The sequence below is a fragment of the Brassica napus genome, chromosome C3 (genome assembly GCF_020379485.1).
Source record: "Brassica napus cultivar Da-Ae chromosome C3, Da-Ae, whole genome shotgun sequence".
Classification (NCBI taxonomy): Eukaryota; Viridiplantae; Streptophyta; class Magnoliopsida; order Brassicales; family Brassicaceae; genus Brassica; species Brassica napus.
This window is the reverse complement of record NC_063446.1, coordinates 61,726,020-61,749,704: the sequence shown is the minus strand read 5'-3', so window position 1 is coordinate 61,749,704 and position 23,685 is coordinate 61,726,020. Positions and strand designations below refer to the sequence as shown.

At 37.4% G+C, this 23,685-nt stretch overlaps 5 protein-coding genes across 7 annotated transcripts; 4 read left to right on the top strand and 1 right to left on the bottom strand.

Moving 5' to 3' along the window:
* Positions 1 to 6,987: 6,987 nt before the first annotated feature.
* On the top strand, positions 6,988 to 11,872 carry LOC106436623 (serine/threonine-protein kinase STY17). Its single transcript, XM_048751251.1, is given in 19 exon segments — positions 6,988 to 7,139; positions 8,099 to 8,345; positions 8,590 to 8,648; positions 8,651 to 8,703; positions 8,771 to 8,862; positions 8,939 to 9,055; positions 9,226 to 9,280; positions 9,399 to 9,509; positions 9,663 to 9,713; positions 9,887 to 10,059; positions 10,124 to 10,231; positions 10,316 to 10,389; positions 10,509 to 10,524; positions 10,526 to 10,682; positions 10,846 to 10,941; positions 11,033 to 11,113; positions 11,188 to 11,241; positions 11,322 to 11,456; positions 11,546 to 11,872. Coding segments are annotated over 19 exon segments (1,884 nt in total). The 5' UTR covers positions 6,988 to 7,006; the 3' UTR covers positions 11,618 to 11,872.
* A 243-nt stretch (positions 11,873 to 12,115) lies between these two features.
* LOC106436613 (thiol-disulfide oxidoreductase LTO1) lies at positions 12,116 to 14,373 on the top strand. Its single transcript, XM_013877571.3, is given in 11 exon segments — positions 12,116 to 12,293; positions 12,363 to 12,636; positions 13,071 to 13,088; positions 13,091 to 13,332; positions 13,441 to 13,553; positions 13,695 to 13,803; positions 13,806 to 13,844; positions 13,931 to 13,969; positions 13,971 to 14,069; positions 14,071 to 14,082; positions 14,160 to 14,373. Coding segments are annotated over 11 exon segments (1,131 nt in total). The 5' UTR covers positions 12,116 to 12,197; the 3' UTR covers positions 14,250 to 14,373.
* A 1,389-nt stretch (positions 14,374 to 15,762) lies between these two features.
* On the top strand, positions 15,763 to 17,623 carry LOC125575180 (UPF0725 protein At5g63820-like). 3 transcript variants are annotated; one of them, XM_048751248.1, is made up of 6 exons: positions 15,763 to 16,027; positions 16,116 to 16,241; positions 16,511 to 16,715; positions 16,822 to 16,949; positions 17,034 to 17,111; positions 17,206 to 17,623. In XM_048751248.1, exons 1-6 carry the CDS (start codon positions 15,833 to 15,835, stop codon positions 17,446 to 17,448), a joined length of 975 nt encoding a protein of 324 aa, XP_048607205.1. In that variant the 5' UTR covers positions 15,763 to 15,832; the 3' UTR covers positions 17,449 to 17,623. The 3 variants fall into 3 exon arrangements, with proteins under 3 accessions (XP_048607205.1, XP_048607207.1, XP_048607206.1); XM_048751250.1 differs by having other exon boundaries at positions 17,034 to 17,115; XM_048751249.1 differs by lacking the exon at positions 16,116 to 16,241 and having other exon boundaries at positions 15,769 to 16,027.
* A 644-nt stretch (positions 17,624 to 18,267) lies between these two features.
* LOC106436625 (ganglioside-induced differentiation-associated protein 2) lies at positions 18,268 to 19,379 on the top strand. Its single transcript, XM_013877583.3, has 3 exons — positions 18,268 to 18,504; positions 18,587 to 18,851; positions 18,950 to 19,379. The coding sequence occupies exons 1-3, from the start codon at positions 18,381 to 18,383 to the stop codon at positions 19,155 to 19,157; spliced, it is 597 nt and encodes a 198-aa protein (XP_013733037.1). The 5' UTR covers positions 18,268 to 18,380; the 3' UTR covers positions 19,158 to 19,379.
* LOC106436624 (ATP-dependent DNA helicase Q-like 3) lies at positions 19,286 to 23,326 on the bottom strand. Its single transcript, XM_048751247.1, is given in 23 exon segments — positions 19,286 to 19,722; positions 19,724 to 19,939; positions 20,014 to 20,120; positions 20,181 to 20,299; positions 20,381 to 20,478; positions 20,560 to 20,687; positions 20,765 to 20,830; positions 20,911 to 20,988; positions 21,061 to 21,210; positions 21,297 to 21,300; positions 21,431 to 21,527; positions 21,608 to 21,690; positions 21,692 to 21,758; positions 21,871 to 21,958; positions 22,028 to 22,062; positions 22,065 to 22,120; positions 22,197 to 22,209; positions 22,212 to 22,230; positions 22,332 to 22,441; positions 22,444 to 22,471; positions 22,700 to 22,783; positions 22,872 to 22,879; positions 22,978 to 23,326. Coding segments are annotated over 23 exon segments (2,109 nt in total). The 5' UTR covers positions 23,237 to 23,326; the 3' UTR covers positions 19,286 to 19,526.
* Positions 23,327 to 23,685: the final 359 nt, after the last annotated feature.

Here is a 23,685-nt window from a genome sequence, read left to right as displayed (position 1 = left end):
AATCTTGAGATTGTTTGGAAGCAGAGTATTGTACTGTATTTTGCTTGATTTCTGCAACAGGGGCACACGATCTCCTGCACCCCGAAAGAAACAACTCAGGTCCCTGATCATATCCACGTTTAGATCCAAATCCAGGTCCATACCGAGGAATAGGTCTAGGTCCAGAAGACCTTTGCCAAGGCCTATATCCCCATCAACGAGGCATGGAAGGTTAGCTCTAGCTTTCTTTCCCCATCTGAGACTGCATTGTTTTGTAGTCTGCACTCTGCAGTGTTTGGTTTCTGTGTTCATCTAATGATCCTTGGATTGATAGGTCTGAAATTGAAAACCCTGGTAACACTCTCTACGTGACCGGCCTATCCACAAAAGTCACTGACAAGGATCTTGAAGCACATTTCTCCAAGCAAGGAAATGTGATAAGCATCTAAACCCTGATCCTCCTTCCTGATTAGTATGTTTCGCTCTGCGTTTTTTTTTAACATAGAATCATTACTCATGTTGTTAAGTGATTTTCATTACCACAGGTTGCGTCCTGCGTTCTAATGCTGGACCCGCACACCCGTGAGTCTCGTGGTTATGCCTTTGTTACAATGGATAGTCTTAGAGATGCTGCATTAAGTATCTCAACAAAACTTTACTAGATGGCAGATACATAAAAGTCGAAAAGGTAACAAAAAATTCATGCTCTACTGCTTCTGGTGCTGATGCAATAAGTATTGAATATATTGGCAACAGTCACTAAGTGAAACATAGTTTGATCATGTTCCAAATGATCTGATCCAACTAATCATAAAGCAACTATTGCCTCAACTCTTAACTAGTCAAAAGAGGCACTAACAACTATTAGTTGACTGTTCTTCGGTTCAGCCTAGGATTCATTCAGTGGCTTTTCGTAACTTGTAGTTTGTGTCCATTACATGAGTTTGATGTACTTTGTGTTATCTTCAAGTCCCATAGAAAGCGCCCTAGAACTCCCACCCCAGGACAATATATTGGCTTGAAACGCTCCAAAGACGATGGTAAGTGAGCACTTTTGAAGCCTCTATCAAAAGTTATCGAGTCCCTTTGACAACTGAAAAGGTTTCTAACTGTTCTGCACTCTTTTCGGTTGTAGAAAAAGACGGAGATGGCCATAGCAGTCGAGGGAAGCACGACGATCCTGATGATTCTGGACACCGTTGGTTACCAAGACGCCACAATTCACCTCGTGATGAAAGGAAGTCACCAAGACGCGACCATTCACCTGGTGGTGGAAGAAGCCCAGAGAAAGGTATCATCAATCCAGTGGCTTGAAATGACCTGTGTTTAGGTGTCTTGACAAAGGAATTCAAGAACTTATTTGTTGATTTGAGGTTGTGATTGATCATCATCATCATCATTAAAATAGTAGAGAGATTCTGTTGGAGACAGTCATGGTTTTGCACAACACAATGAAGTGGAAATTACACTCTTGAGATGGTTTGATATCTGCATCAGGGGCTCACGATCTCCTGCTCCCAGAAAAGAACAACAGAGGTAAGGCCAGCTGCCGATTTGTCAAGCCGATAAAGAGGGGTATCGATCTCCGTACACATTCTTCACACGTTCGGACCCGCTTAGCCATTGGGGATGTTGGTAAATTCCCCAGTAGACATTCTTCACACATTCGGGCCCGCTTAGCCATTGGGGATGTTGGTAAATTTCCCAGCTCACTTGATTCTTTGTTAGCCATACCTTTCCAAACCTACACAAGCCCTTTGAAATCTCTCAGAAGATCTCGGATCTAATCGTGTGCAGTACGAGACAACCGATAACGTTGGTGGTGGCTGACTTGCGGTATCTTATCTCTTATATATCAGTTGGGCTAAGCTGGGTCGAATTTTACTTAAAATTGGGCATTGGTCACCATTATCTTGTCATGTCTATTGGGCCTTCTCATCAAATTAAATACCTAATGATTCTTACGGGTTTGATGCGATGTGAGGCGTTCAAATATCCGTTCAGGTTCGGATCAGATATTTTGAATTTTTGGGTATTACGGTATAGGAGTAAAACTCATTCAGGTATTTCTATACTTTGGGTCGGGTTCAGATATTTTTAATCCAGGTTTGGTTATTCCCGGTCGGATTTATCATTTGTGATTGTTATCGTTACGATTCAAATCAGATATACTATTGCAAGAAAACCTATAACAACAACAAAGCATTGTTATTAGAAAAAAAGAAGAAGAAGCATTGTTTTATCTTTAGTTCTCGTTTTTTGACCAACCTACCCAAAGAAAAGGCGGCTCCAGGTGGTTTTAGAGCCATAGGTTCGAACCGTGTTTGTAATAAAACATTAAACAATCGAAGTCAAAGCTGACCGATCTAATATAATGTTATGTTATATTCATGGTAGTGATGGTTGGTCACAGTCTTCCTTCTAGTGCCTTTTGCGCTAAAGAGGGCTTGCCCTTACCACATCAACTACCTTAGTACTGGAAGTTTCTAGCAATGTGTAAATAGACAAAGAAAAACTAGCTATAAATCATTCCCTCCGTTTTGGATTGATTGTAGTTCTAGAGTTCAAAATTTTGCTTCATCTAAGTATTGTTTTATGTTTTCAATACATTTATTTGTTATTTTTTCAAATTTACCTTTATTATTGTAGTTTACTAATTAAAATAATCAAAGAAATTAATATATTAATTAGGAGTGAAATAATAAATTTAATAATTTTTTTTTTTTTTTTGTGAAAAAATCTAAAACTATATAAAGTGAAACGGATAGGGTATTAATTATAGATAATAGATTGTGGATCTGTTCTTAGCTCGTGTAGTCAATAAATGCGTCGTGGTGTTGCAAAGAGTCCAAGTGTATCAATCTCCTTGAGCAAACGGTCGCTAATAATACTAGGTAAAATTTTTGACAGAAAACAAAAAATATCAATGAAATGACTAATGACATGAGTAAGCATCCTCCTCCTTGTCATCAGTGAACGGCTTATAGGCTATCGTCCACCCAAAAACATCCGCACCAACTAGACTTCCATGAACATGACATGATGGCCTTTCCATTCCACCAATAACTTGCATGGAATTAGCAAGCGAGTCTACATAACTTAGCGCGGTGTTATCAGGCGAGTCTATAAAGGCGGCAACGTTATTTCTCGATCGAGAACCCTGCGCAGCTGGCTCTTGGGTGTAAGTTTGGCAATCACCACAAAGTTGGACGCTTCACGGTACCACAGCGTTGCGATGTTAATAATCATCTCTATAGGTATTTTGATAGCATCAGACGAACTGTCACCCTAGGCCCTGTAATAGTCATGGATTTGGTCGTCCTGACCATAGGCCCTGGTCTCAATCAACCACCAAGGAAAGCCTATTCGATGAAGAGCTGATTTGATGTTACGGACAACGTCAAGAGGAGCGACGCCATCAGGGATTGGGTAGTCGTCCATGTTCCAGAAGACGTATGTCTTATCCTCTGACATTATTAGCCATTATTTTTAAATAGATCGGTTAAGAGAGAAATGTATCGGGAGAGAGAGATCTTACTGGAGAAATATCTGACTTCATATAAGAACCCTTCCTCTTCGACCACGGTAACAGGCTCTGTGAAAACGATACAAATGTCATTACTTGACAAATTTAATAAGAAATGAAGACTTTCTCTCTAAATTTGGGTTCGATGGGCGATGAAAGAGCCTTTGTGTGTTTATATAAAAGAGAGAAGAGAACTATCATTTGTGCCTGGCATGCATGTTTTTAGCCCTTGGATCTCAAAAGAAACATTTTTCAACTGTTGGATCTTTTGCTTTTTGGGATCTTTGCATCCTTCTTGTTTCTCCTTTCAAAAAAATTCTTTTTTTGAAGCAATTTTTTTTTATAAAAAATCTTAATAATTTATACAAGTAATTTTGAAGAACTCCGACCGAAAAATCTTTTGGAAAACCATTAGAAATTATTAGTAAAGACCGAATGATTTTTTTCTCAAATAAACATAAAAAAAATAAGATAATAAAATGATACAAAGCACCAAACTATCAAGGGCTCTAGATAACAAGAATATCAAAAATTAACAAACTTGAATGAGTCGATTGTTGATACAAAAGATTGCAAAAGTATTTTTTGATTACACCACAAGTCTAAACTAAGTGAATCCAAACAAAGACAGAGACCTAGACGTTCCCTAAGAAATAGATTCCACAAAAATACTTAGAAAAACAAAATGAACAAAGCTTAAGAGCTTCAAATAGATTAACTCGATTTTGATTCAATAACTGTATTCATTCGCTATTGATTTAATAACTGTATTCATTTCGTTAACTGTATACTCTTTGTAGCTTTCTTTCCTCATCTGTGTCTGCATTTTTTGGTAGTCCGCAGTGTTTGGTTTCTTTCTTTCTAAATGATATTTGATTGGCAGGGATGAAACTTAAGCAAGTGTATGGAGGGACTTATCTCCAATAGTAGGTCTCGGACAAGGATCTTGAAGTACCTTTGTGGACACCGTAGGGTCACCAAGGCACCATCACGGTCCGAGTGAAGATTCCAATTGTTTATATACCCAATATAGAGAAGATACCAATTGTGTCGAACTAATAGTAACTCTTCTTGCATATTCATCTGTGATTGTTATCGTTACGATTCATATTGTTATTGTGATAAATATGCAAGTGTAAACATATAACAACAGTTGCACCCAAAAAAACATATAACAACAAAGCATGACGTGAAAAGAAGGTCAGCATGAACTGGTGGAAGAAAATCAGTGACCAATCATTGACCAGTTGATTGGTTTTTGCCATGTCAGCATGCTTCTTTTCACAGCTGTGTAATATTCCCTTCTTATTGTTTTTTCTTGATATTTTTAGTATCGGATAATGTTTTCAATTATTCATAATAAACATTTTTTTATGATTATCAATAGGCCTGAAACTTATTGTCCGAGATCCGCTCCGAAAATAAAATTTCCGGAGTGCCGGGATCTGAATCCGGATAGTAAAATCTTGGATCCATCGAAACTGAATCCGGATCCAGATATCTTAATTTTTAGGTTCGGATCCGTATTTTTAAAACATATTGAATTTTTAAATTTCATTAATATTTATATTTTATATAATAATATTTATACATAAATTAATTTTATAATATTATATTTTAATTATTACATATTATAGACACATATATACATATATTTATTTATAAATCTTGTATAAATATTTAATTTATATATTATTATTTTTTAAATAGTATCTTTTAAAAAAATAATTATTTTTACGGATATCCGCAGATAATAGAATATAAAGACGGATATCCGAAATCTGGATATCTGAAAACTACAAATCCGGATCCGATATCAAATCCATGGATCCGACGGATCCGGATTCGGGTATTTTATATTTTTTGGATATCCGGATCCGTCCCCGACCTAATTACCGATACCTAGTGGATATAGTCAAAAGGATTCACTTTGTCAAACGACTATTTCGATCATTTGTGAAAAAAAAGTTACCTGTGTGTTAAGACATTTAGACTGTAAAGAAGTTTTATGTAATTTGGAGATACACCAACCGAATATGGGCCACACGGTCTTAACAAACATTCCTTTGTTGCGTTAGGATTGAAAATTAATAGGCTTATTTTAATCATTAGGCCTCTCTCCGTATTATTTTTATCTTATCTTTTTTCTTTTGGCTTTAGAGAGATACTATATTTTAATCTACGATTGCAAAATGAAGATTTTTTTTTTTTTTGGTCAAATTTGTTAACTATAAAATTAGATATTTTTATATAAGATAATGTATTTACAATTTTGATATTTTCTGGAACTCTTCCTCCCCTTGAAGTAGTCTATTTAATTTTTACAATTATAACCGATATATCTATAACAAAAAAAATTGTAAACTAAATTTTACAGCATATATCTTAAAGCTACAACCCAACCTCCATAGTTGTGTTGTTTGTAGTTTAATTAGATGGAGTGAATTTTATAGTTTTTGTATTATTTATATTTATTGATTTAATCAGTAAAGGTAAATATTAGAATATATTAATTTCTTTTTACAGGAAACAATGATGATCCATTTGTTTTTTTTTTCTCCGATAAATGTTTTAGGTGGGTTCCGTGTGTTTTTTCATTTTTTATTTTCCTTATTTTAATGATTTTTATTGGATGCTATCATTAATATCTGGATATTCTTTTAATGACATAGAATTGTAATTATAGTGTTAAATTATTAGCAAAATGGTCCCTCATAGCTTCGTTCTCTTCTGAACAAAGAAGCTGCTACGTAACCTTACCCAGCCTTTCTTATTTTGGTTTCCTCTGTTTTTCCCTAACACCTAATTGTTTCAAAACTATGTTTGAATTCTTGGGTTTTACCCTAGTAATGAATTGATTCAGTGTTTAAAAAAAAAAAAACCTTTGGAAGAGTTGCCATGTAAAGAATACATAATCTCATCATTGAGGATGCTACTTTTGATAGACATTTCTGATTAGTAGTCTCTCTAATCCCTTTGTGAAAAAATTGTGACACCCTGCTTTTATAAAAAATAGGTCATTCTAGGTAATTTTCTTAATATGATATCACAAAATAAAATGTTAACACAAAAAAATGTCGCAGAATAAAGTAGCGAAAAACAATACATTGCATTTATCATTTTGATGTGAAATTCATTTGTGGAGAAACGGACAAAACAGGATTGCAAAAATAATAGTATAGTATGAAAACGTAATGTTAAGGAGTTGTTTACAATCTAAAAACTTGTGTCGTAAACAAAAATAGTTTATTCTAGTCTTTTTCATATACTATAAATTTAATTTAATTTAATATACATATCAACAACACTTATATATATAAATTTAAATATAAGATATGATGTTTGAACAGTATCCACCTAATTTATCATCAACCGGAATTAACATCGTCTCCTTTTTATACTGTACATCATTATCACCATACATTTTATATTTGAAAAAAAAAAACTGCCCATTATCCATTAAGAAATTAAAAAAAAAAAAAAAAAGAAGAAGGACACCACATGATGACGTGGACAGTCCCTACGTGTAACACAACCAAGCGTTCATGTACTCCCTGGCTTTTCAACCAAGCTTCCTCGGAAGGAACTCACCCTCTCCCTCTCTCTCTCATCTCTTCACCAGCTTTACTTGAATCTAGGGGTGTTCAATCTGGATATCAGTTCGGTTTAGGTTTATTTTTTCGGTTTTCGGTATTTCAGTTAGTAAAATATAACTACCATTCTAAATCTATATTTACTTCGGTTCGGTTCGGTTTATATACCATCGGTTTTTGGTTTATTCGGTTTTATACCAAAAAAAATATAATTATTTAGTTTGAGATCGTATTATATGAATTTTAGAGTCATATTGTCAACACAGTCATTTATTAAAAATATATTACATGTTCAAATAAATGAACAAAAAAGTAAAAATGCTTCTACCATCAAATAAAATTATCAAATCTATAACTAAAATCAAAGCTTGAAATTTTGAAAATAAAAATATGAAACAAAACAGAAATATGAAACATGAAAGAAAAGTTTTTCCACTCTTCCATATTTAATGTTCATTAAAGTCATATATTTTCAATTGAACATGAAACTTTGTTAGTTTACAGATAAGAAAAAAATTGTGAAAATTTTTCATTGATTATTGTCCATCAAATTTATAATCTTCGTATTAGTTTAGTGAAGACTAAAAAAAAACAAAAATATCAAAAGAAGACTTAGAAAATAAGATTTCTGAATTGCGATGTATTGTTATTTAATTATAGTTCAAGTGTTTTACAAATTAAGGTTCTTTATTACTATAAAATTATGATAATATTTTTTTTTTTTTTTTTTTGTCATCGATAATATTTATTAACACAAATTTAACTTATGTAACAAATAGATTTTCATGTATTATTATAAAATAGATACATATTTACATGTTTCTACTTTTAATCGGGTTTGTTCGGTTTATTCGGTTATATACCAAACCATATCCAAATCCTACTGTTTTTATAAAATTATATCCATTCGGTTTATATGGTATATACCAAAATTAAACCATAATGTCTATTTCGGTTCGGTTTGGTTCGGTTTTAGCATATTGAACAGGCCTACTTGAATCTTTGGATCATTCCCACCTTTTCGTTCGTGCTTTCTGGATCCGGATGGCGATCAAAGACGAGACGGAGGAGAGCTGCGGAAGCAGAGCCGTCGTGTCGGTAACTAAGGAGAACCCTAGGCAGCAGCGTATGAAACTGGAGGTGTACGGTGACGTCCTGCAGAGAATCCAGGAGTCTAATTACGAAGAAGCTAACCTCCCTGATTTCGATGATCACCTCTGGCTCCATTTCAATCGTCTCCCTGCTCGGTAACTCTGTTCTTAGATCACTCATGCTAAGTTCTGTCTCTCATCTCAACTTGATTTGTAATCTTGTTGTCCGAAGTAAAGTGTTATACTTTGAATGCTTAAACTGTTCTTGGGTCAATCATGATAAGTTCTGCTGTCTCTTCTGAGTTGGATTTTTTGTAATCTTATTGTCTGAAGTAAAGTGATATACTTTGAATGCTTCTTGTCCTGTTTCAATGTTTTACTTTTTGTGTTTGGTGTGAAGATATGCTATGGATGTAAATGTTGAGAGAGCTGAAGATGTACTCACTCATCAGAGATTGCTCAATTGGCTGAAGATCCTGCTACTAGACCTGTTTTTGAAGTTCGTTGTGTCCAGGTAATCGAAAAGCATGATACTGAACTCTTTGGCGTACTTAATTGGTTTGTGTTGGTCTTTATTACAGGTTTCTCCATCACTCAATGGACATTCTACTGACACTGATGCTTCAGATCCTGCTGTGAGGGAAGATGCTCAAAGCTCATACCACTCTAGCAGGCAAGGATCAAGTTCTGTCTGATCTTTTGACGTTTTTCTCTCTTTTATGACTGTTTACTTGCTTCTTGTTTAAAAGGGTTCTTGCGCCTCCAACTTTTGGTTCTTCTCCGAATTTTGAGGCGTTTACACAAGCTTATAAACATCATGCCGAAGATGATGATAGTGCTGTCAATGCACATTTTCCTAATTCTCGGTGAGAGTTTGAATATCTGAAGTCATATTGCATTTGCTCCAGCCTTGTCTGCATATAATGAAAGAGAGCTACTTTGTAGCATGAAATAGTGGTCTCATGTTTTGTCGTATTAGCCTTAGATTCTTACAGAACCATGTGTGGTGATATGTCCTTTGCTGCCTATTTTATAGACCGATGCACGAGATCACTTTTTCAACCATTGACAAGCCGAAACTCCTCAGTCAGGTATGTGAATTTTTTTTGTTTCTTTGCATAAAATTTTAGTCACACTTCCACTAGACTTTCATGATTCTTTTTCTCATTATGCCATTGTCTGAGCGAGAAACGTCTTTGTTTCTTCTAGTTAACTGCCCTGCTTGGTGAACTTGGATTGAACATTCAAGAAGCTCACGCTTTCTCTACTGCGGATGGTTTCTCTCTGGATGTTTTCGTTGTTGATGGTTGGTCCCAGGAGGTATGATTTTCGTTTTATGAATTGACAATATTTTTCAAAAACATCATACTACTTGCCAGTGATGTCTTAAGAGAATGGCTTAGCAAAGATAATGACAATTGCTAACCTTCCTGTCCCTGTCATCACTAAACTGTTTGAGATTTGCTTATACAGGAAACAAAAGGTTTAAAAGATGCATTGAAGAAGGAGATACTGAAGCTTAAGGTATATTTTATATATATACTGTCATTAGCTAGTCTTATCTTCATCCTCAATTTGAATTCTGAAAATGCAAATGATGCTTTTGTGTGACGTTGTGCTGATGTTTTGTTGCTACATTTTACATCAATTTTTTGATACTTATCATCTCTCCATCTTCCACACTGACTGCTCTGCAGGATCAACCTAGTTCAAGGCAAAAGTCTATTACTTTCTTTGAGCATGACAAGTCCACTAACGAGCTTCTACCCGCCTGTGTTGAGATACCTACGGATGGAACTGATGAGTGGGAGATTGACATGAAGCAGCTCAAAATTGAAAAGAAAGTGGCATGTGGATCATACGGGGAACTGTGAGTTTATCCTTCAAAATACTGGGAAGATGAGATACATATATATTCTTTTATGTCTATGCAGGTATAAAGGAACCTATTGCAGTCAAGAAGTAGCTATCAAAATCCTAAAACCTGAGCGTGTAAATACTGAAATGCTCCGAGAGTTTTCTCAGGAAGTGTATATAATGAGGTATGCTGCACTTGATTCTCATTCTCGCTCATGCTACAATGCATATTATAGATGCTGATTGTTCTCCGGGGATGGTTGTTACAGAAAAGTAAGGCACAAAAACGTTGTCCAGTTTATCGGTGCATGTACACGTTCTCCGAACCTATGCATTGTGACAGGTGAGAATGTTGTCATAGCAGGACAATGAGGCTAGCTTATTGCGTTGTAGTTCCCCATTACACTTATCTTGCTAGTTTTGACTTTCATAGTCGATTGATTTTGATCTATTCTGTATCAGAGTTCATGGCTCGGGGGCATATATGATTTTCTTCACAAACAGAAAGGAGTGTTTAAACTTCAGTCTTTGCTCAAAGTGGCACTTGATGTTTCGAAAGGAATGAACTATTTGCATCAAAACAATATTATTCACCGAGACCTCAAGACCGCTAATCTTCTTATGGACGAACATGATGTAAGTTTCATTATTTGGACACTAATCATATAGTGTATCAGCATTCTTTATTCGCTGGTTATGTAGTCTTTCATCTTCTTAATTCTTGAAATCCGACAAATGTTTATTTTCATTTTACTAGAAGAGAGTTACAGTTCTTTAGGTTGTGTAAAACTTTGAACAGGTCGTCAAGGTTGCTGATTTTGGGGTTGCGAGAGTACAGACTCAGTCAGGGGTCATGACAGCTGAAACTGGGACTTACAGATGGATGGCTCCTGAGGTATGAAGCACTTCTTTGGTTGCATCTAATGACATATCTGTGGAGAGTTTTGGCTGTTTCTCAATTTTGACCATACACTTTCTGAACTCAGGTCATTGAGCACAAACCTTATGATCACAGAGCAGATGTCTTCAGTTACGCGATCGTGCTGTGGGAACTTTTGACTGGAGAGGTAAGCCCTCTTTTTGTTTGTCTCTCTCAGAGTTTGAATGGTAGAAGTTACTAAACACGTTTAATGAAAAACAGTTCCCATATTCTTGCTTGACTCCACTGCAAGCAGCTGTTGGTGTTGTCCAAAAGGTATGTTTGTCAAGACTTGCACATTTATTCTCCTTGTACTTCATGAGGTATTTGTACAATGATTATGAGTTCTTGTACAGGGACTTCGACCGAAGATCCCGAAGCAAACGCACCCAAAACTGACTGAACTTCTTGAGAAATGCTGGCAACAAGACCCAGCTCAAAGACCAGATTTTGCAGAAATTAAAGAAATGGTTACGCAACTACTCCATGAGGTAACTGCTTTTATAATTCTCACCGCTCAAGTAAAACCATTACTAAAGCTGAGTCTGACAATTGCAACAATATGACATGAAACCACCAGGTTGGAGATGAGGAGCACCAAAAGGGTAAACGTAGTGGATACTTCTCAGGTCTAAGAAAAGGCCACCATTGATATATTCTCAAGTAGATGCTGAAAACTTGAAAGTTTGATCGGTCTGAATAGAGCTCAGCTCTCAGCTCTCATCTTGCTTTGTATAGTTTTTTGTTTTTTATGTGAGGGATCTCTGTATAACTGTAGAGTATTTTCCTAGAGCCTCACTTCTTACTTCAGAGTTCTTTTTTGAGAAGAATCATTGAGCGGCTATGAAATTATGTTGTGACTACATTACTTTCTCTGAGGTCGAGTGAAACTAGTGATCTTATTTTTCTGGTAGAGTGCCATTTAGACAGAAAAAAAACTTATGTTGAGAACATGTACATTATTTATCTGTCCGATTCTAAACTCCTCTGCTGTCTTAACATCAAGATATCGATATCCTGCTTGAGCTAGCTCATACGCCAAAATGGTATGGACTGGTTAGCAACGTACGACTCTTAATAGGCCCAACTCTGAGCTAATAATGGATCCAAATGAGATCATATAATGGGCCTTAGGCCCAGTAATGAAACAAGTGGCTGAGATGGTGGAAGCGAAGATGAAGTTAAGCGTTTAACAATAACAATGGTGGAGTATCGATAGTTCGACGACGACGATGGCGAGGTTTGTCTGTGTATCGTCTCCTCAGTTTCGTTTCAGCTTCCGTGAGCTTCCTCCTTCATCGTCAACTCTTTATCCGAGACGCTTCGAGGTAAATTCCTTCTCACTGTCATTTGTCTCTTCTGTGATTGGTCAATTGAAGTAATATGCTCTTAATTAGGTCTCTGAACGGAGATTTTCGATCAAATGTTCGTCATCAGATCCGGAGGATGCTGTAGATTCGGCTCAGTCGTTGTCTTCCTCCTCATCGTCGTCCACAAGTGAAGTATTTATTAACAGTCCGAGATACAACTGGTTCACCGTACTCGGCGGTATTGGGATGTTAGACACCGCGTACTTGACTTACCTCAAGCTCACTGGCTCCGATGCCTTTTGCCCTGTTGGTGGTGGTACTTGCGGCGATGTCGTAAACAGCGATTATGCAGTTGTTTTTGGTTAGTATCATCCATCGCTTTATTTTGATTCACGTTGCTCCATTGTTGAATTGTGGAGATTGAATGCATATGGGTAGTCCTGAGTCTAGAATATGAGATTTATATTCGTGTAGATCTCTTGAACTAGCAATTCAATCACTAAGGCATGATTAGATCCTGTTTAAATAATTCGCATGTGATTGTGAGAATCTCGAATTTGTGCTACAACCTGTAGTATTGCCTTATTGGGGAGCTTCAGTATTTAGTATGCATAGAAAGAACTGTTAAAGTTTAATAGCATTCTTCACTTCACTCTATGTAGTGCTTTGTCTTTTCATTTGTCCCTGCTTCAGCTATTGCAGAGTTGTCTTATTGACTGGAATCGTTCCAAATGCATTGCACGTATATTGTGTTTGAAAGCTGAACTCAGTGACGATATTTTTACATTTTGCTAGGTGTTCCTCTGCCACTGATTGATTTGTTATGTATGGCTTAGTAACGGCTCTAAGTGCACAGCTTGGGGATGAGGAAGGCAATCTACCCTTTGGAGTCAGTAAGACTAATGGGCGTTTTGCGTTGTTTGCAGCCACGACTACAATGGCATCTGCTAGTGCATATTTCCTGTATATCCTTAGCACAAAACTTTCGGGATCATCGTGCATGTACTGTCTCGTGTCTGCTTTCCTATCGTTCAGTCTATTTTTCCTCTCTTTAAAGGTAACACCTTTGTCTCGGCTTCTCTTGGATTTTTTATTTATTTCTTTCTTACTCAAGATGGCATCTAAACTTCAGATTACGTTTATGTGTGCCCCATGCATATGGTAGGATGTGAAGTTGCAAGAGATACAGCAAGTTGTGGGATTACAGATATGCTTGGGAATCATAGTAGTCGCCTCCTTAACTGCTTCCTATAGTACTGCTCAAGCAATCCCTTCACGGTAATCTAGTTTCAAAAGTTTTCTTGCTGGAGTATGATGGCAACTTTTAGTCTTTTGTAACAAGTAGTTAACAAATATCCGCCCGTGGATGAACGAGTCAAATCAAGTGGTGGTTTCGTTTAACCCCAATATGTCTTGCAGCTCAGGTGACATTGAATTGCCATACTATTCAACAGAGATCACTACATCATCGAGCCCTTATGCTGTTGCTCTAGCAAAACATCTAAACTCCATCGGAGCCAAAATGTATTTGAAGCATTCTGGTGTTCTCACTGCCTAGAGCAAAAAGAGGTAGGCACTTCATTCATCATCGGTTTGCCTGAAAGCAGTACTTTTATTGATTTACGATGTTCATGTATGTTTCCTCCCATCTATAGATGTTTGGAAGAGAAGCAGCAAAGTTACTGAGCTACGTGGAGCTACGTGGAGTGTTTTCCCGAAGGCTATAAGAAAGGAGTTAAGATATTTAAGGCATGTTCAGATGCTAGGATCGAAGGATTCCCGACATGGATCATAGATAAATGCTCAGGTGAGTAAAACCTCTGGATCCTTACTTACATTGTTTCCATCACATGCCAGTTCCTGTTTCACCTCTTTATTGTTTAGGTCTTAAGCGGAGAAATAGAATTGGCTGAGCTAGCGGAGATGTCTGGATTCACCCTTGATCAGGCAAATGAGGCGAATCTACTTAAGTAAATTTTGTAGGTGAATCTGTGAATGCTCTTTAGTTGATCCTGATAGTTGTTATATGGCGTTCTATGTAAATGCAAGTGATTAAAGTTCTTATTATTGCAATAGGAAGTTAGAACTCCATAATAATTACTCTCTTTAGCCATCACCATAGAATCACTATTCGTATGATATAAAGATTCTTAGGTTCTAAAAATGGATAGGTTCTACTAATAGCAATTCGAGAATCTGCAGTCATCTAATAGTGGATCGTGGTATGTCAGTATAATGCCTAGGAGTGAGATTTATGTTAAGAGTCACACATGTTTGTATGTTGTATACATAATGATACATACGTGTAGGTGTATCATGCATGTATATCGGTGTACTGGAAACGTAGAAAATAATGTTTTTTATACATTGTTATATGCCTTTGGATAAAATGGTTATGGCCCTCGTACATTGTGAGAAAATAATGTATCCTTGCATGTGCTTATGGATAAACTGCAGATACAGATCTCTATTACACTAGATCGTACATTGTTAGAAAATTAATAATTCGGATATTTAGATGTGGTAACTAGGTCGGATGGAAACAGAAACGGATATGCGGAAACGAAATGTTTCGAAACCGTGGAAACGTGATTTTTGATTTTTTTTGCTTTGGAAACGTTTTAGAAACGTCTATATATATATATATGTAACTTATTAATTTTTATTCATTTTTATTACGTTTAGTATATTTTATAATACAAATAAACAAATAGCCATTCTATTTAATCATACGAAAATAAATCATTATTAAACATCAAAATCATATAAAAATTCAAAATAACAAAAAATTCAGCACTTAAATATTAAATAGTTTAACTAAATAAAAATTATAACATCAAATCATAACCAATGGAAAGTTCTAGCGTTTACAGAATAGAAACGCGAGTTTCCAAAATAGAAATCCGAGTTTCCAAAATAGAAACGCAAGTTTCCACTAAGTTTCCAAACCGAGATTTAAAAAAACGAGTTTCCAATGCGTTTCCGTGAGTTTCCGAGAGATTCCGGTTCCGAAACGTGAAACGTACTTTTGACTGAGTTTCCATGCAACATAGTGTGGTAATAACCTGGACTAAAAATAAATGAGTAAAAATTTTCGGATGTTTAGATAACCGAATCTGGACTAAAAATAAATGACTAAAAATAAATCTAAATATCCGAAAATCCGACTTGAAATAACCAAACCTGGACTAAAAATACTCGAATCTGATCCAAAATATAGAAATACCCAAACGGATTTTATACTCGTATGCTGTGATACTCGAAAATCCTAAAAATCCTATCCAAACCCAACCCAAACGAATATATAAACGCCTCACATCGCATCGAACCCGTATGAATCATTAGGTATTTTATTTGATGAGAAGGCCCAATAGACATGACAAGATAATGGTGACAATGCCCAATTTTAAGTAAAATTCGACCCAGCTTAGCCCAACTGATATATATACCGCAAGTCAGCTTAGCCCAACTGATATATATATAACGGTATCGGTTGTCTCGTACTGCACACGATTTTTTTGAGAGATTTCAAAGGGCTTGTGTAGGTTTGAAAAGGTATGGCTAACAAAGAATCAAGTGAGCTGGGGAATTTACCAACATCCCCAATGGCTAAGCGGGCCCGAATGTGTGAAGAATGTCTACTGGGGAATTTACCAACATCCCCAATGGCTAAGCGGGTCCGAACGTGTGAAGAATGTGTACGGAGATCGATACCCCTCTTTATCGGCTTGACAAATCGGCAGCTGGCCTTTGTAAGTACTATTCCTTATGATATGGTTTTGAATTCAAGGTCGTTTTACTTTTGGAGTCTCACAGAATAAATTAATTTTTTTTTGTTAGGGTTTTGATGTGAATTACAATAAACAACTTCCGCCTAGATTAGTTCTTGTTCCGTGTACTTGGAGTAAAAACTATGTTATCGGTCTTTATGGTAGAATTGGACTCCAATGCTACAATCTTCAGAAGGTAAAACTAACTGACTAACTGATATCATATTAATCATCACTTAGGGTATGAATGGTGACCAGCTAACAGCTAAGAATAATGCATTCCCTAATGTTCCTAAAAAGAATCACCATTCACAAGGAATAATAATTCTCTTTCATTTCTTTTTGTTAAAATTGATAAGGAACAGCCATTCCTTTTCATTCCTGCTATTTTATTCCTGTATATTCCGTTTTTTAATTCTCTAATGTCTGGATTTTTCGGTTTTGTTTGTTTTCCCGATTTGACAGGGAACGAACTTAAAGTTTAAACACTTGGAGAAACATAGTACCGAGCTGACTGGGTACTTCAGCTACTACATAACTTTGGAGGCAACCGATCCGGCCACTGGCTCTGTCTGCTCTTTTCAGACTCAGTTTAGCGATGCAGGAAGCCGCATTTCGTTGGGGACTAGGATTACCTGGTTTACCATAGCCTCCAGAATCAAACAAATACGTAAGATTTCTTCTTATTCAATCAGGACTGGCCCTGCGCTTTTTAAACACACAAGTTTATGGATAACTCTTTTTTAAAAAGTGGACTAACTGTTTTCTGACATCAGCTAACGAGCCTGTAGATGATGAATGGGAGGAGGAGGACACACCTGGAATACATGAGTTGTACAAAGGTCCAATACCCAAATGGTTTTCTGATGAAGCCAGGGAACGTGACAGTAAAAAGTATTACGTGGTAATAACATCAGATGATCTATTCATGGAGTTTTTTTGACTTGTATATGTTTCAGTTAGTAACCTAGGTTGGTTTCCTTCGCAGGTGCCAGAATCAGAGCTGCATGACAATGACTGGCTTCAACTTCTCATGGAAGTCGCCTTCTTCTCCAAAGCAGATCGTGTATGTACTTTTCTTCTTCTTTTTTTTTTGTCCTCTCTCTCTCCCAAAGCAACAAAACTTGAAACTTGTTGTCTCTTACACAATGTAACTGCAGCGTTTGGATGCTTACCTACCCTTGGAGCTCAACAGTGTTGTTGTGGAAACTTTGGAAGATTACACAACAGAGCCGAGTGAGAAGCTCAAAGCTGATAACGCAATCTTCTACATTAGCTACAAGTGTTGCTCTGATCCTTCAACGCCTTTGGCCGGTGATCACCGTGCCGTAGTAAGGAAAACCATGGATGGCAAACCAGGCCACATGTGTCTTGAGGTTGCTCTAACCAAAGAACAAGAATGAAGAAGAGTAATCTGCCTTGCTATGATCTATCATCAGTTATAATTTATGATGTCATGTTTTCCAGACTTTTCTTTTGTTTCATGTTTTGTGTTTTGTTTCATGCTGGTGTTTTTATGTATTCAACACTCTTTTGAACTATTTACTTTTGGTATATCTATATTTATTTAACCTCCAACTGAGTTATTCATGTTTGCCTAGATCAAAACATCCAGAAGCTTTTGTTTGAAGAAAAAAATTATATCGGTGCATCTAGGTGTATCATGCATGTAGTATATCGGTGTATTAGATACAATGCTCTTGTCCCTTGTGGATATTTTTCTTGCATGTGCTTAGGCCATCCGCATTGGGACAAAAGTTCACACATATTTCGAGAAGAAAAAATATTAAAATAATCGAATTTTAATGAATCCGGCTCGTGCAGGTTCACTGGAGTGAACCCGGGTCGTTACTGTTCAGCGGGCTCCACGCCACGTGGCGGCCCACTATTGGTCAACTTTTTTTTTTTTTAAAAACAAAATCAAACGAAAAATAAAAAAAATAATAAAAAATTCACATGATGAACCCCAACCGGGAGTTCATTAATGCGGCTGCTCTTAGGGATAATCAGCAGGTACAGATCTCTATGACACTAGACTGTACAGTATTAAACCTAATAATTCGATTGTGCGACAGGGATAACGTTTATCTTATCCAAAACTCTAATCATGTGATGAGGCAAAACGTAACGCGTAAGGTGTGCGCGGGAAAAGAGTAAAAAAGACAGTAGCCGTTGGATGTAGAGTAAATGGAGGGTTCAGATTAATTACTCAACATGCAATGATTGTAGGACCCACGGAGAGGTGAGAAAGAATATTCCGAAAGATGCTATAAAATAATCAGCTCATCACACACTCACTCGCCGCATATTTCAACTGATTATCACCGTCGAAACGATGAGCACTCAGATATCGGAGATCGAGCAAGAGCAGCTGCTCGAGAAGCTCGAGATCTTCAAGATCCATGGCAGAGACAAACGACGACGTAAGATCCTTCGGATCATCGGCAAGTTCTTTCCAGGTAATTACTTGATACAATAAGCTTTTCTGTGATTTATTTCAAATTCTTTATTATGATCTGATTTGAATTCTTCTTGAATCAGCTCGGTTTCTCTCACTGGATGTGTTGAAGAAGTATCTTGAGGAGAAGATCTTTCCTCGCTTAGGGAGAAAACCTTTCTCCATTCTCTACGTCCACACCGGCGTACAGAGGAGCGAGAATTTCCCCGGAATCTCAGCTCTACGAGCGATCTACGACGCGATTCCGGTGAACGTAAGAGACAATCTCCAGGAGGTTTACTTCCTCCATCCAGGCCTTCAGTCGCGTCTCTTCCTCGCAACTTGCGGACGATTCCTATTCTCCGGCGGGTGAGTAGAGTAACCGTCGCGTTTATTTCAGTTATAAGAAACTGAAATTATTTCGGTTACTGAACTGGTTTGTTTGGTGCGGTGATTGGCTACGGTAGGTTGTACGGGAAGCTAAGGTACATAAGCAGAGTTGACTACTTGTGGGAACACGTGAGGAGGAACGAGATAGAGATGCCGGAGTTTGTGTACGACCACGACGACGATCTGGAGTACCGTCCGATGATGGATTACGGTCAAGAGAGCGATCACGCTGGAGCCGCAGTAGATTCGCCGGTCTCGAGTTTCTCCATGAGGTGTATCTCTTAGCGCAGATCACGGATCGTGTATTATTATAAACAATATAATATACGATTTTGAAATATAAAAATATTACAAATAGATGTGCTTTTCGATGTCAGTGAGCCCTTTTCACGGTAAAGAATAGACAGCTGTTGTCGTTTGGATAAGGAGAGTTTGAGAATCTGTAGATTTTTTTTTCTTAAATATGTTCTCTTCGGTTTTTAATTACATATCGGTTTAGCTGGTTTATTTCCAATTAAGTCTATTGAACCGGGTTGAACTATGTATCCTCTACGCTACGACTTGAAGAGACAATAGGCCAATTACCAAAACTGGCAAAAAAAAAAAAGAACATTACTGTAATAAACAAATATTTCAAGGACTTGGCTGCAATTTTTACTGTAGCTTCATTACCTTTGACGGTTTCTTGCCATCAGAACCTTCAGTAGAATGCTTCATCTTTCTACGGTTCACAAACTCTGAGAATGACGGAATCTCTGGGAGCCTTATAGGCGAACGGCTAGGGCTAGTCACAAGCAGCTGTGTTGGTTCATCGACCTGTAGCTCGGCTGTATATGTGTTTCTGTCTTCTTATGTTCTCGACTGGTTCAGTCACCAGGATTGGTTCTCCTGATGGCTCTTCTTCTCTGGCCATTGAGCTAAGTCGGGTCATTAGCTCGTCTCTGGTTGCGGTTCCCAACCATCTCACAGTACTCGCTATCTGTGAGTAGTAAAACGATTTCCCTGCTTTGCTGTATTTTCTATAGCACTCGTTTTCAAGAAACTCAGATGCGTTTTGGGACTCAATCCTGCAATATTAAACATTCCAGCTAAATGAGATAAGAGAGAATAATACTGAAAAGAGGGTTCAAGAGATTTTTACTCTTTTACACCGAGCAGTTGAAGTACTTTTGTAAGCTCATTCAAGAGTCTCTGCTTGCTTGATTCCCTTAGTGTTTCAGATATTGCATTCTTCTCTGACTTTTTGACCTGCAAACAGTATGCTAAGTTATACTTCTGTTTCTGAAGAAGGTAAAGCGAGTACTAAACCTGTTTATTGCTTTCGTTGTACTTTTCCTCAGCCCGCTCCAGTAAAACCAGTTTCTCATCTACTCCCAGCTTCCTCGATAGTTTAGGTCCTGCTAGGCTTTTGACAACATCAGCTCCATCTGCATGTAGATGGATCAACGCGTGAGTAACAAGATTGAATATCTATATATATGCTAAATCTCTACTGAAGGAAGTGCTACCATCTGAATCTGATATTTCCTCGTCGGAATTGCTTCCATCTTCATTACGATTCCAGAACTCAGAGTACTGCCCGTCATTGGTCTTATTATCACTCGAGCTTGCAAAATAATTGAGTACGGAGTTAAGTTCTTTTGTATATACCTTGTTGCACAGTTAGATGAGGTTTTATTAGCAAAACCTGGTGATGAAAACTCGAGAAGAGTTGTGTCTTCGGGAGGCGGTAGTCGTGAGCTCCTCCAAGCTACGAGCAACTTGATTTGGATGCTTACATGCATCACACGTTTTGTTGCATTGCTGTACGGGAAACTGTTTGCAACAAAGAAAATCAGCGGCTTAGTTTAATGAAACGTTCTGGTGAATAAAGTAAAACACAAGTCACACACCTCTTCACCAAAGCTCTCAAGAATCTTTTTCCTTCGGCATCCAGAACCTTCGCAGTATCTCACAATCTAAATTCATGCAGCATGAATGAGAATGACTTTCAACTGAAATACACAGAGCCTGAAAAAAAAAACAAGAAAGCATTTACCTGCTCGAAGTCGGATGTAGGCTTCTTTGAGGATGAGGATTGGGATTTCTTATTCTCCGAGTTTCGTAGTAGAAACTCCTAGCAAAGAGTTTGTAAAGTAAGTTAGATAACTTACGTATAGAATGAAAGTTGTAAAGAGTTTAACATTACCATTTTCTTTCTATCGTCTACGCCATAGTATAATACACTTCTTGAAGGTAGTTGATCCCGACCTGCTCTGCCGGACTCTTGGTAGAAAGATTCCATCGATTTTGGAACGTTGAAGTGGCAAACCATCCTGACATCCTTCTTATCTATACCCTATAAAGTCAGTTGTCTGATCATGCTTCAGTACATAAGAAGTATCTTTTAAAGAATATGTAACATGAGGAAGAAACTTTGTTTACCATTCTGTAGAAAAACCATTAGAGCGTTTATCACGTGCCCCCCAAGAGCTCCCAAACATAGTAAGACGCAAAGAAGATGATCATAATAAACCCAAGAACCCAAATGCAAGGTTATATCATAGAGTTGTTAATACCCGAAAGCCACGGTGGCGACAATAACTTGCTTCTTCGAGGACAGCCAGTCATCTAATACGGTACTTCTCAGATTACTATTCAGTCCTGCATGATAGGCTGCAATCATAAAGATAAGCATAAATCAACGGCCGTGGCTCAGTTTTAAGCAGGTAGAGGTACAAGGGACCTTTTTTTACCAGCAGAAGAGATCCCAGTACTGGAAAGATGAAGAGACAAGTCATCACAGGTTGTACGCTCAAGGCAATAGATGATTGCACATATTTCCACATGACTTGAGCAAGTTGCACAAATCAGTATAAGCATTATCTATAAGATCTTTGTACCGAACTGCATCAACAAAAAACTTATTCAGATTATTTTATAGTATAAAAGATTCTGAAACAATACAACGTTGAGAACTCGTAGAAAATATTAATAGCTCAAAAGGGAAAATATAAACCTTCATAGAAGATATTTGGGCGATTGAAAGAAGACTTGAGGACCAAAGGATTCCGCAGACTCAAGGACTCAATAACATCTGTTTGTACCTGCAAAGTATTGCTGTTTGAGAAAAAGGCTCTACAAGCTACACACATGTTCTTATAATGCACTAAAACCGAAGATTACTTAGGAGCAGCTGTAGCGGTTAAGCCAAGACTGGAACATCAGCCAAAGAATCTCTTAATGTTGAAAGTTGACGATAGCTAGGTCTGTTTTATCACAAAACAAGTTAGAGAATAGCTAGCACCACAAACAAGAATGCTGACACAATCACCACTTATAAACCTGAAGTCGTGGCCCATGATGAGATGCAATGTGCCTGAAATATAAATAAACAGTTGAGAGAAATTAAACCCACATTCAAGTTCAACATCTGAAGCTTTACTGCTTACTCTTGTATAAAGCATTAGACGGCCTTACCTCGTCTATGGCTATAAGATTCAGTAAACCCCTGTCATGGAGCTTTCTCAGCTTCAGCATAAATCCTTTTGTCGCGATCAATTCTGGAGTTACATACAGCAATCTCACAGAGGTTTTCCAGAATCAAGGTCCTCGTGGATCTACAAAAAAAATAACAAATACAGAAGTTGTCTCCCTCATCCAAGATATTTTCGAGGAATGATCGACACAACACTTGAAGTGAAACAAAATAAAGAGCTTTCCCAAGTGATTCACTCAACACTATAACAAAGCACATGCCATGAATCTTGAATTCTAGTTTGCTACCAACAACGAGAATTTATCTACATTGCATATACACATACACACACAGAGTATAGCCAACTCACCTTGTTCCTAACATGTGTAGCTTGAGTGGACGAGAGATACTCAGCAGCAATACCTTTCTCCTTCAACGCCATCACTTGATTCTCCTTTATCAAACAAAGAAGATCTTTTCAAAACCCCATTAAACAATAGAGCTCAAAGAAAGAAGCATGAGAAAAGAACAATGACACTCACCATCAAAGCTGAGAAACCAAAAAAACACAGAAACAAACAGTTAGAAAAAAATCAAAACGCAATTCTAACATTCATCGAAAACAAAGGAAAGGAAACAGATTTTTACCAATCAAAGGAGAAACAACAAGCACGATTCCAGGTTTAGCCAACGCAGGTATCTGATAACAAATCGATTTCCCTCCTCCCGTCGGCATCAAGCAAAAGCAATCCCTTCCTGACACAACCGCTTGAATCGCCTCTAGCTGCTTCCCTCTGAAATCTGCATGGCCGAAGTGCCATCGCAATAGCTTCACCAATACTTCTTTTCCTGAAACGTTCTTATCGGAGCGGTTAACGTTTTGCACCGGCAACGGCGATTTCTTCATTTGTCTCCGATCGAATCTCCGACGAGAATGTGCCGAGGCTTCCTTCAGACGACGCTACAGAAAGTTAAGACGTAAACAACGTCGTCGTTTAAGTATTGCGCTAGGCACAAACCAACCGGACTATTAAATTAGTTAACCGGTTCCAATAAACGAAAACCATCTTGAGGCAACTGTTAACTCCCGGTTCGGTCAACGCGATTAGTCCTATGTATTCGATTCTCAGTTCTTCTTTCGGTTTTAGAAGTTTACCATCCATTTGAGTATTTTGAAAATTTGATTCGGTTTCGGTTAGGTTATTTCGGCTTTCAAATTATTTTAAGTAGTAAAATTGAGAACCAGCTAATATCTTTGGATCTCAATCGATTTCGAATCGGTTTTAGTTTTCTAGTTAATCCGAGTTAGAATGTCAGAAATTCTAGATTTCAGATTAAATTTCAGTTTTATGTATT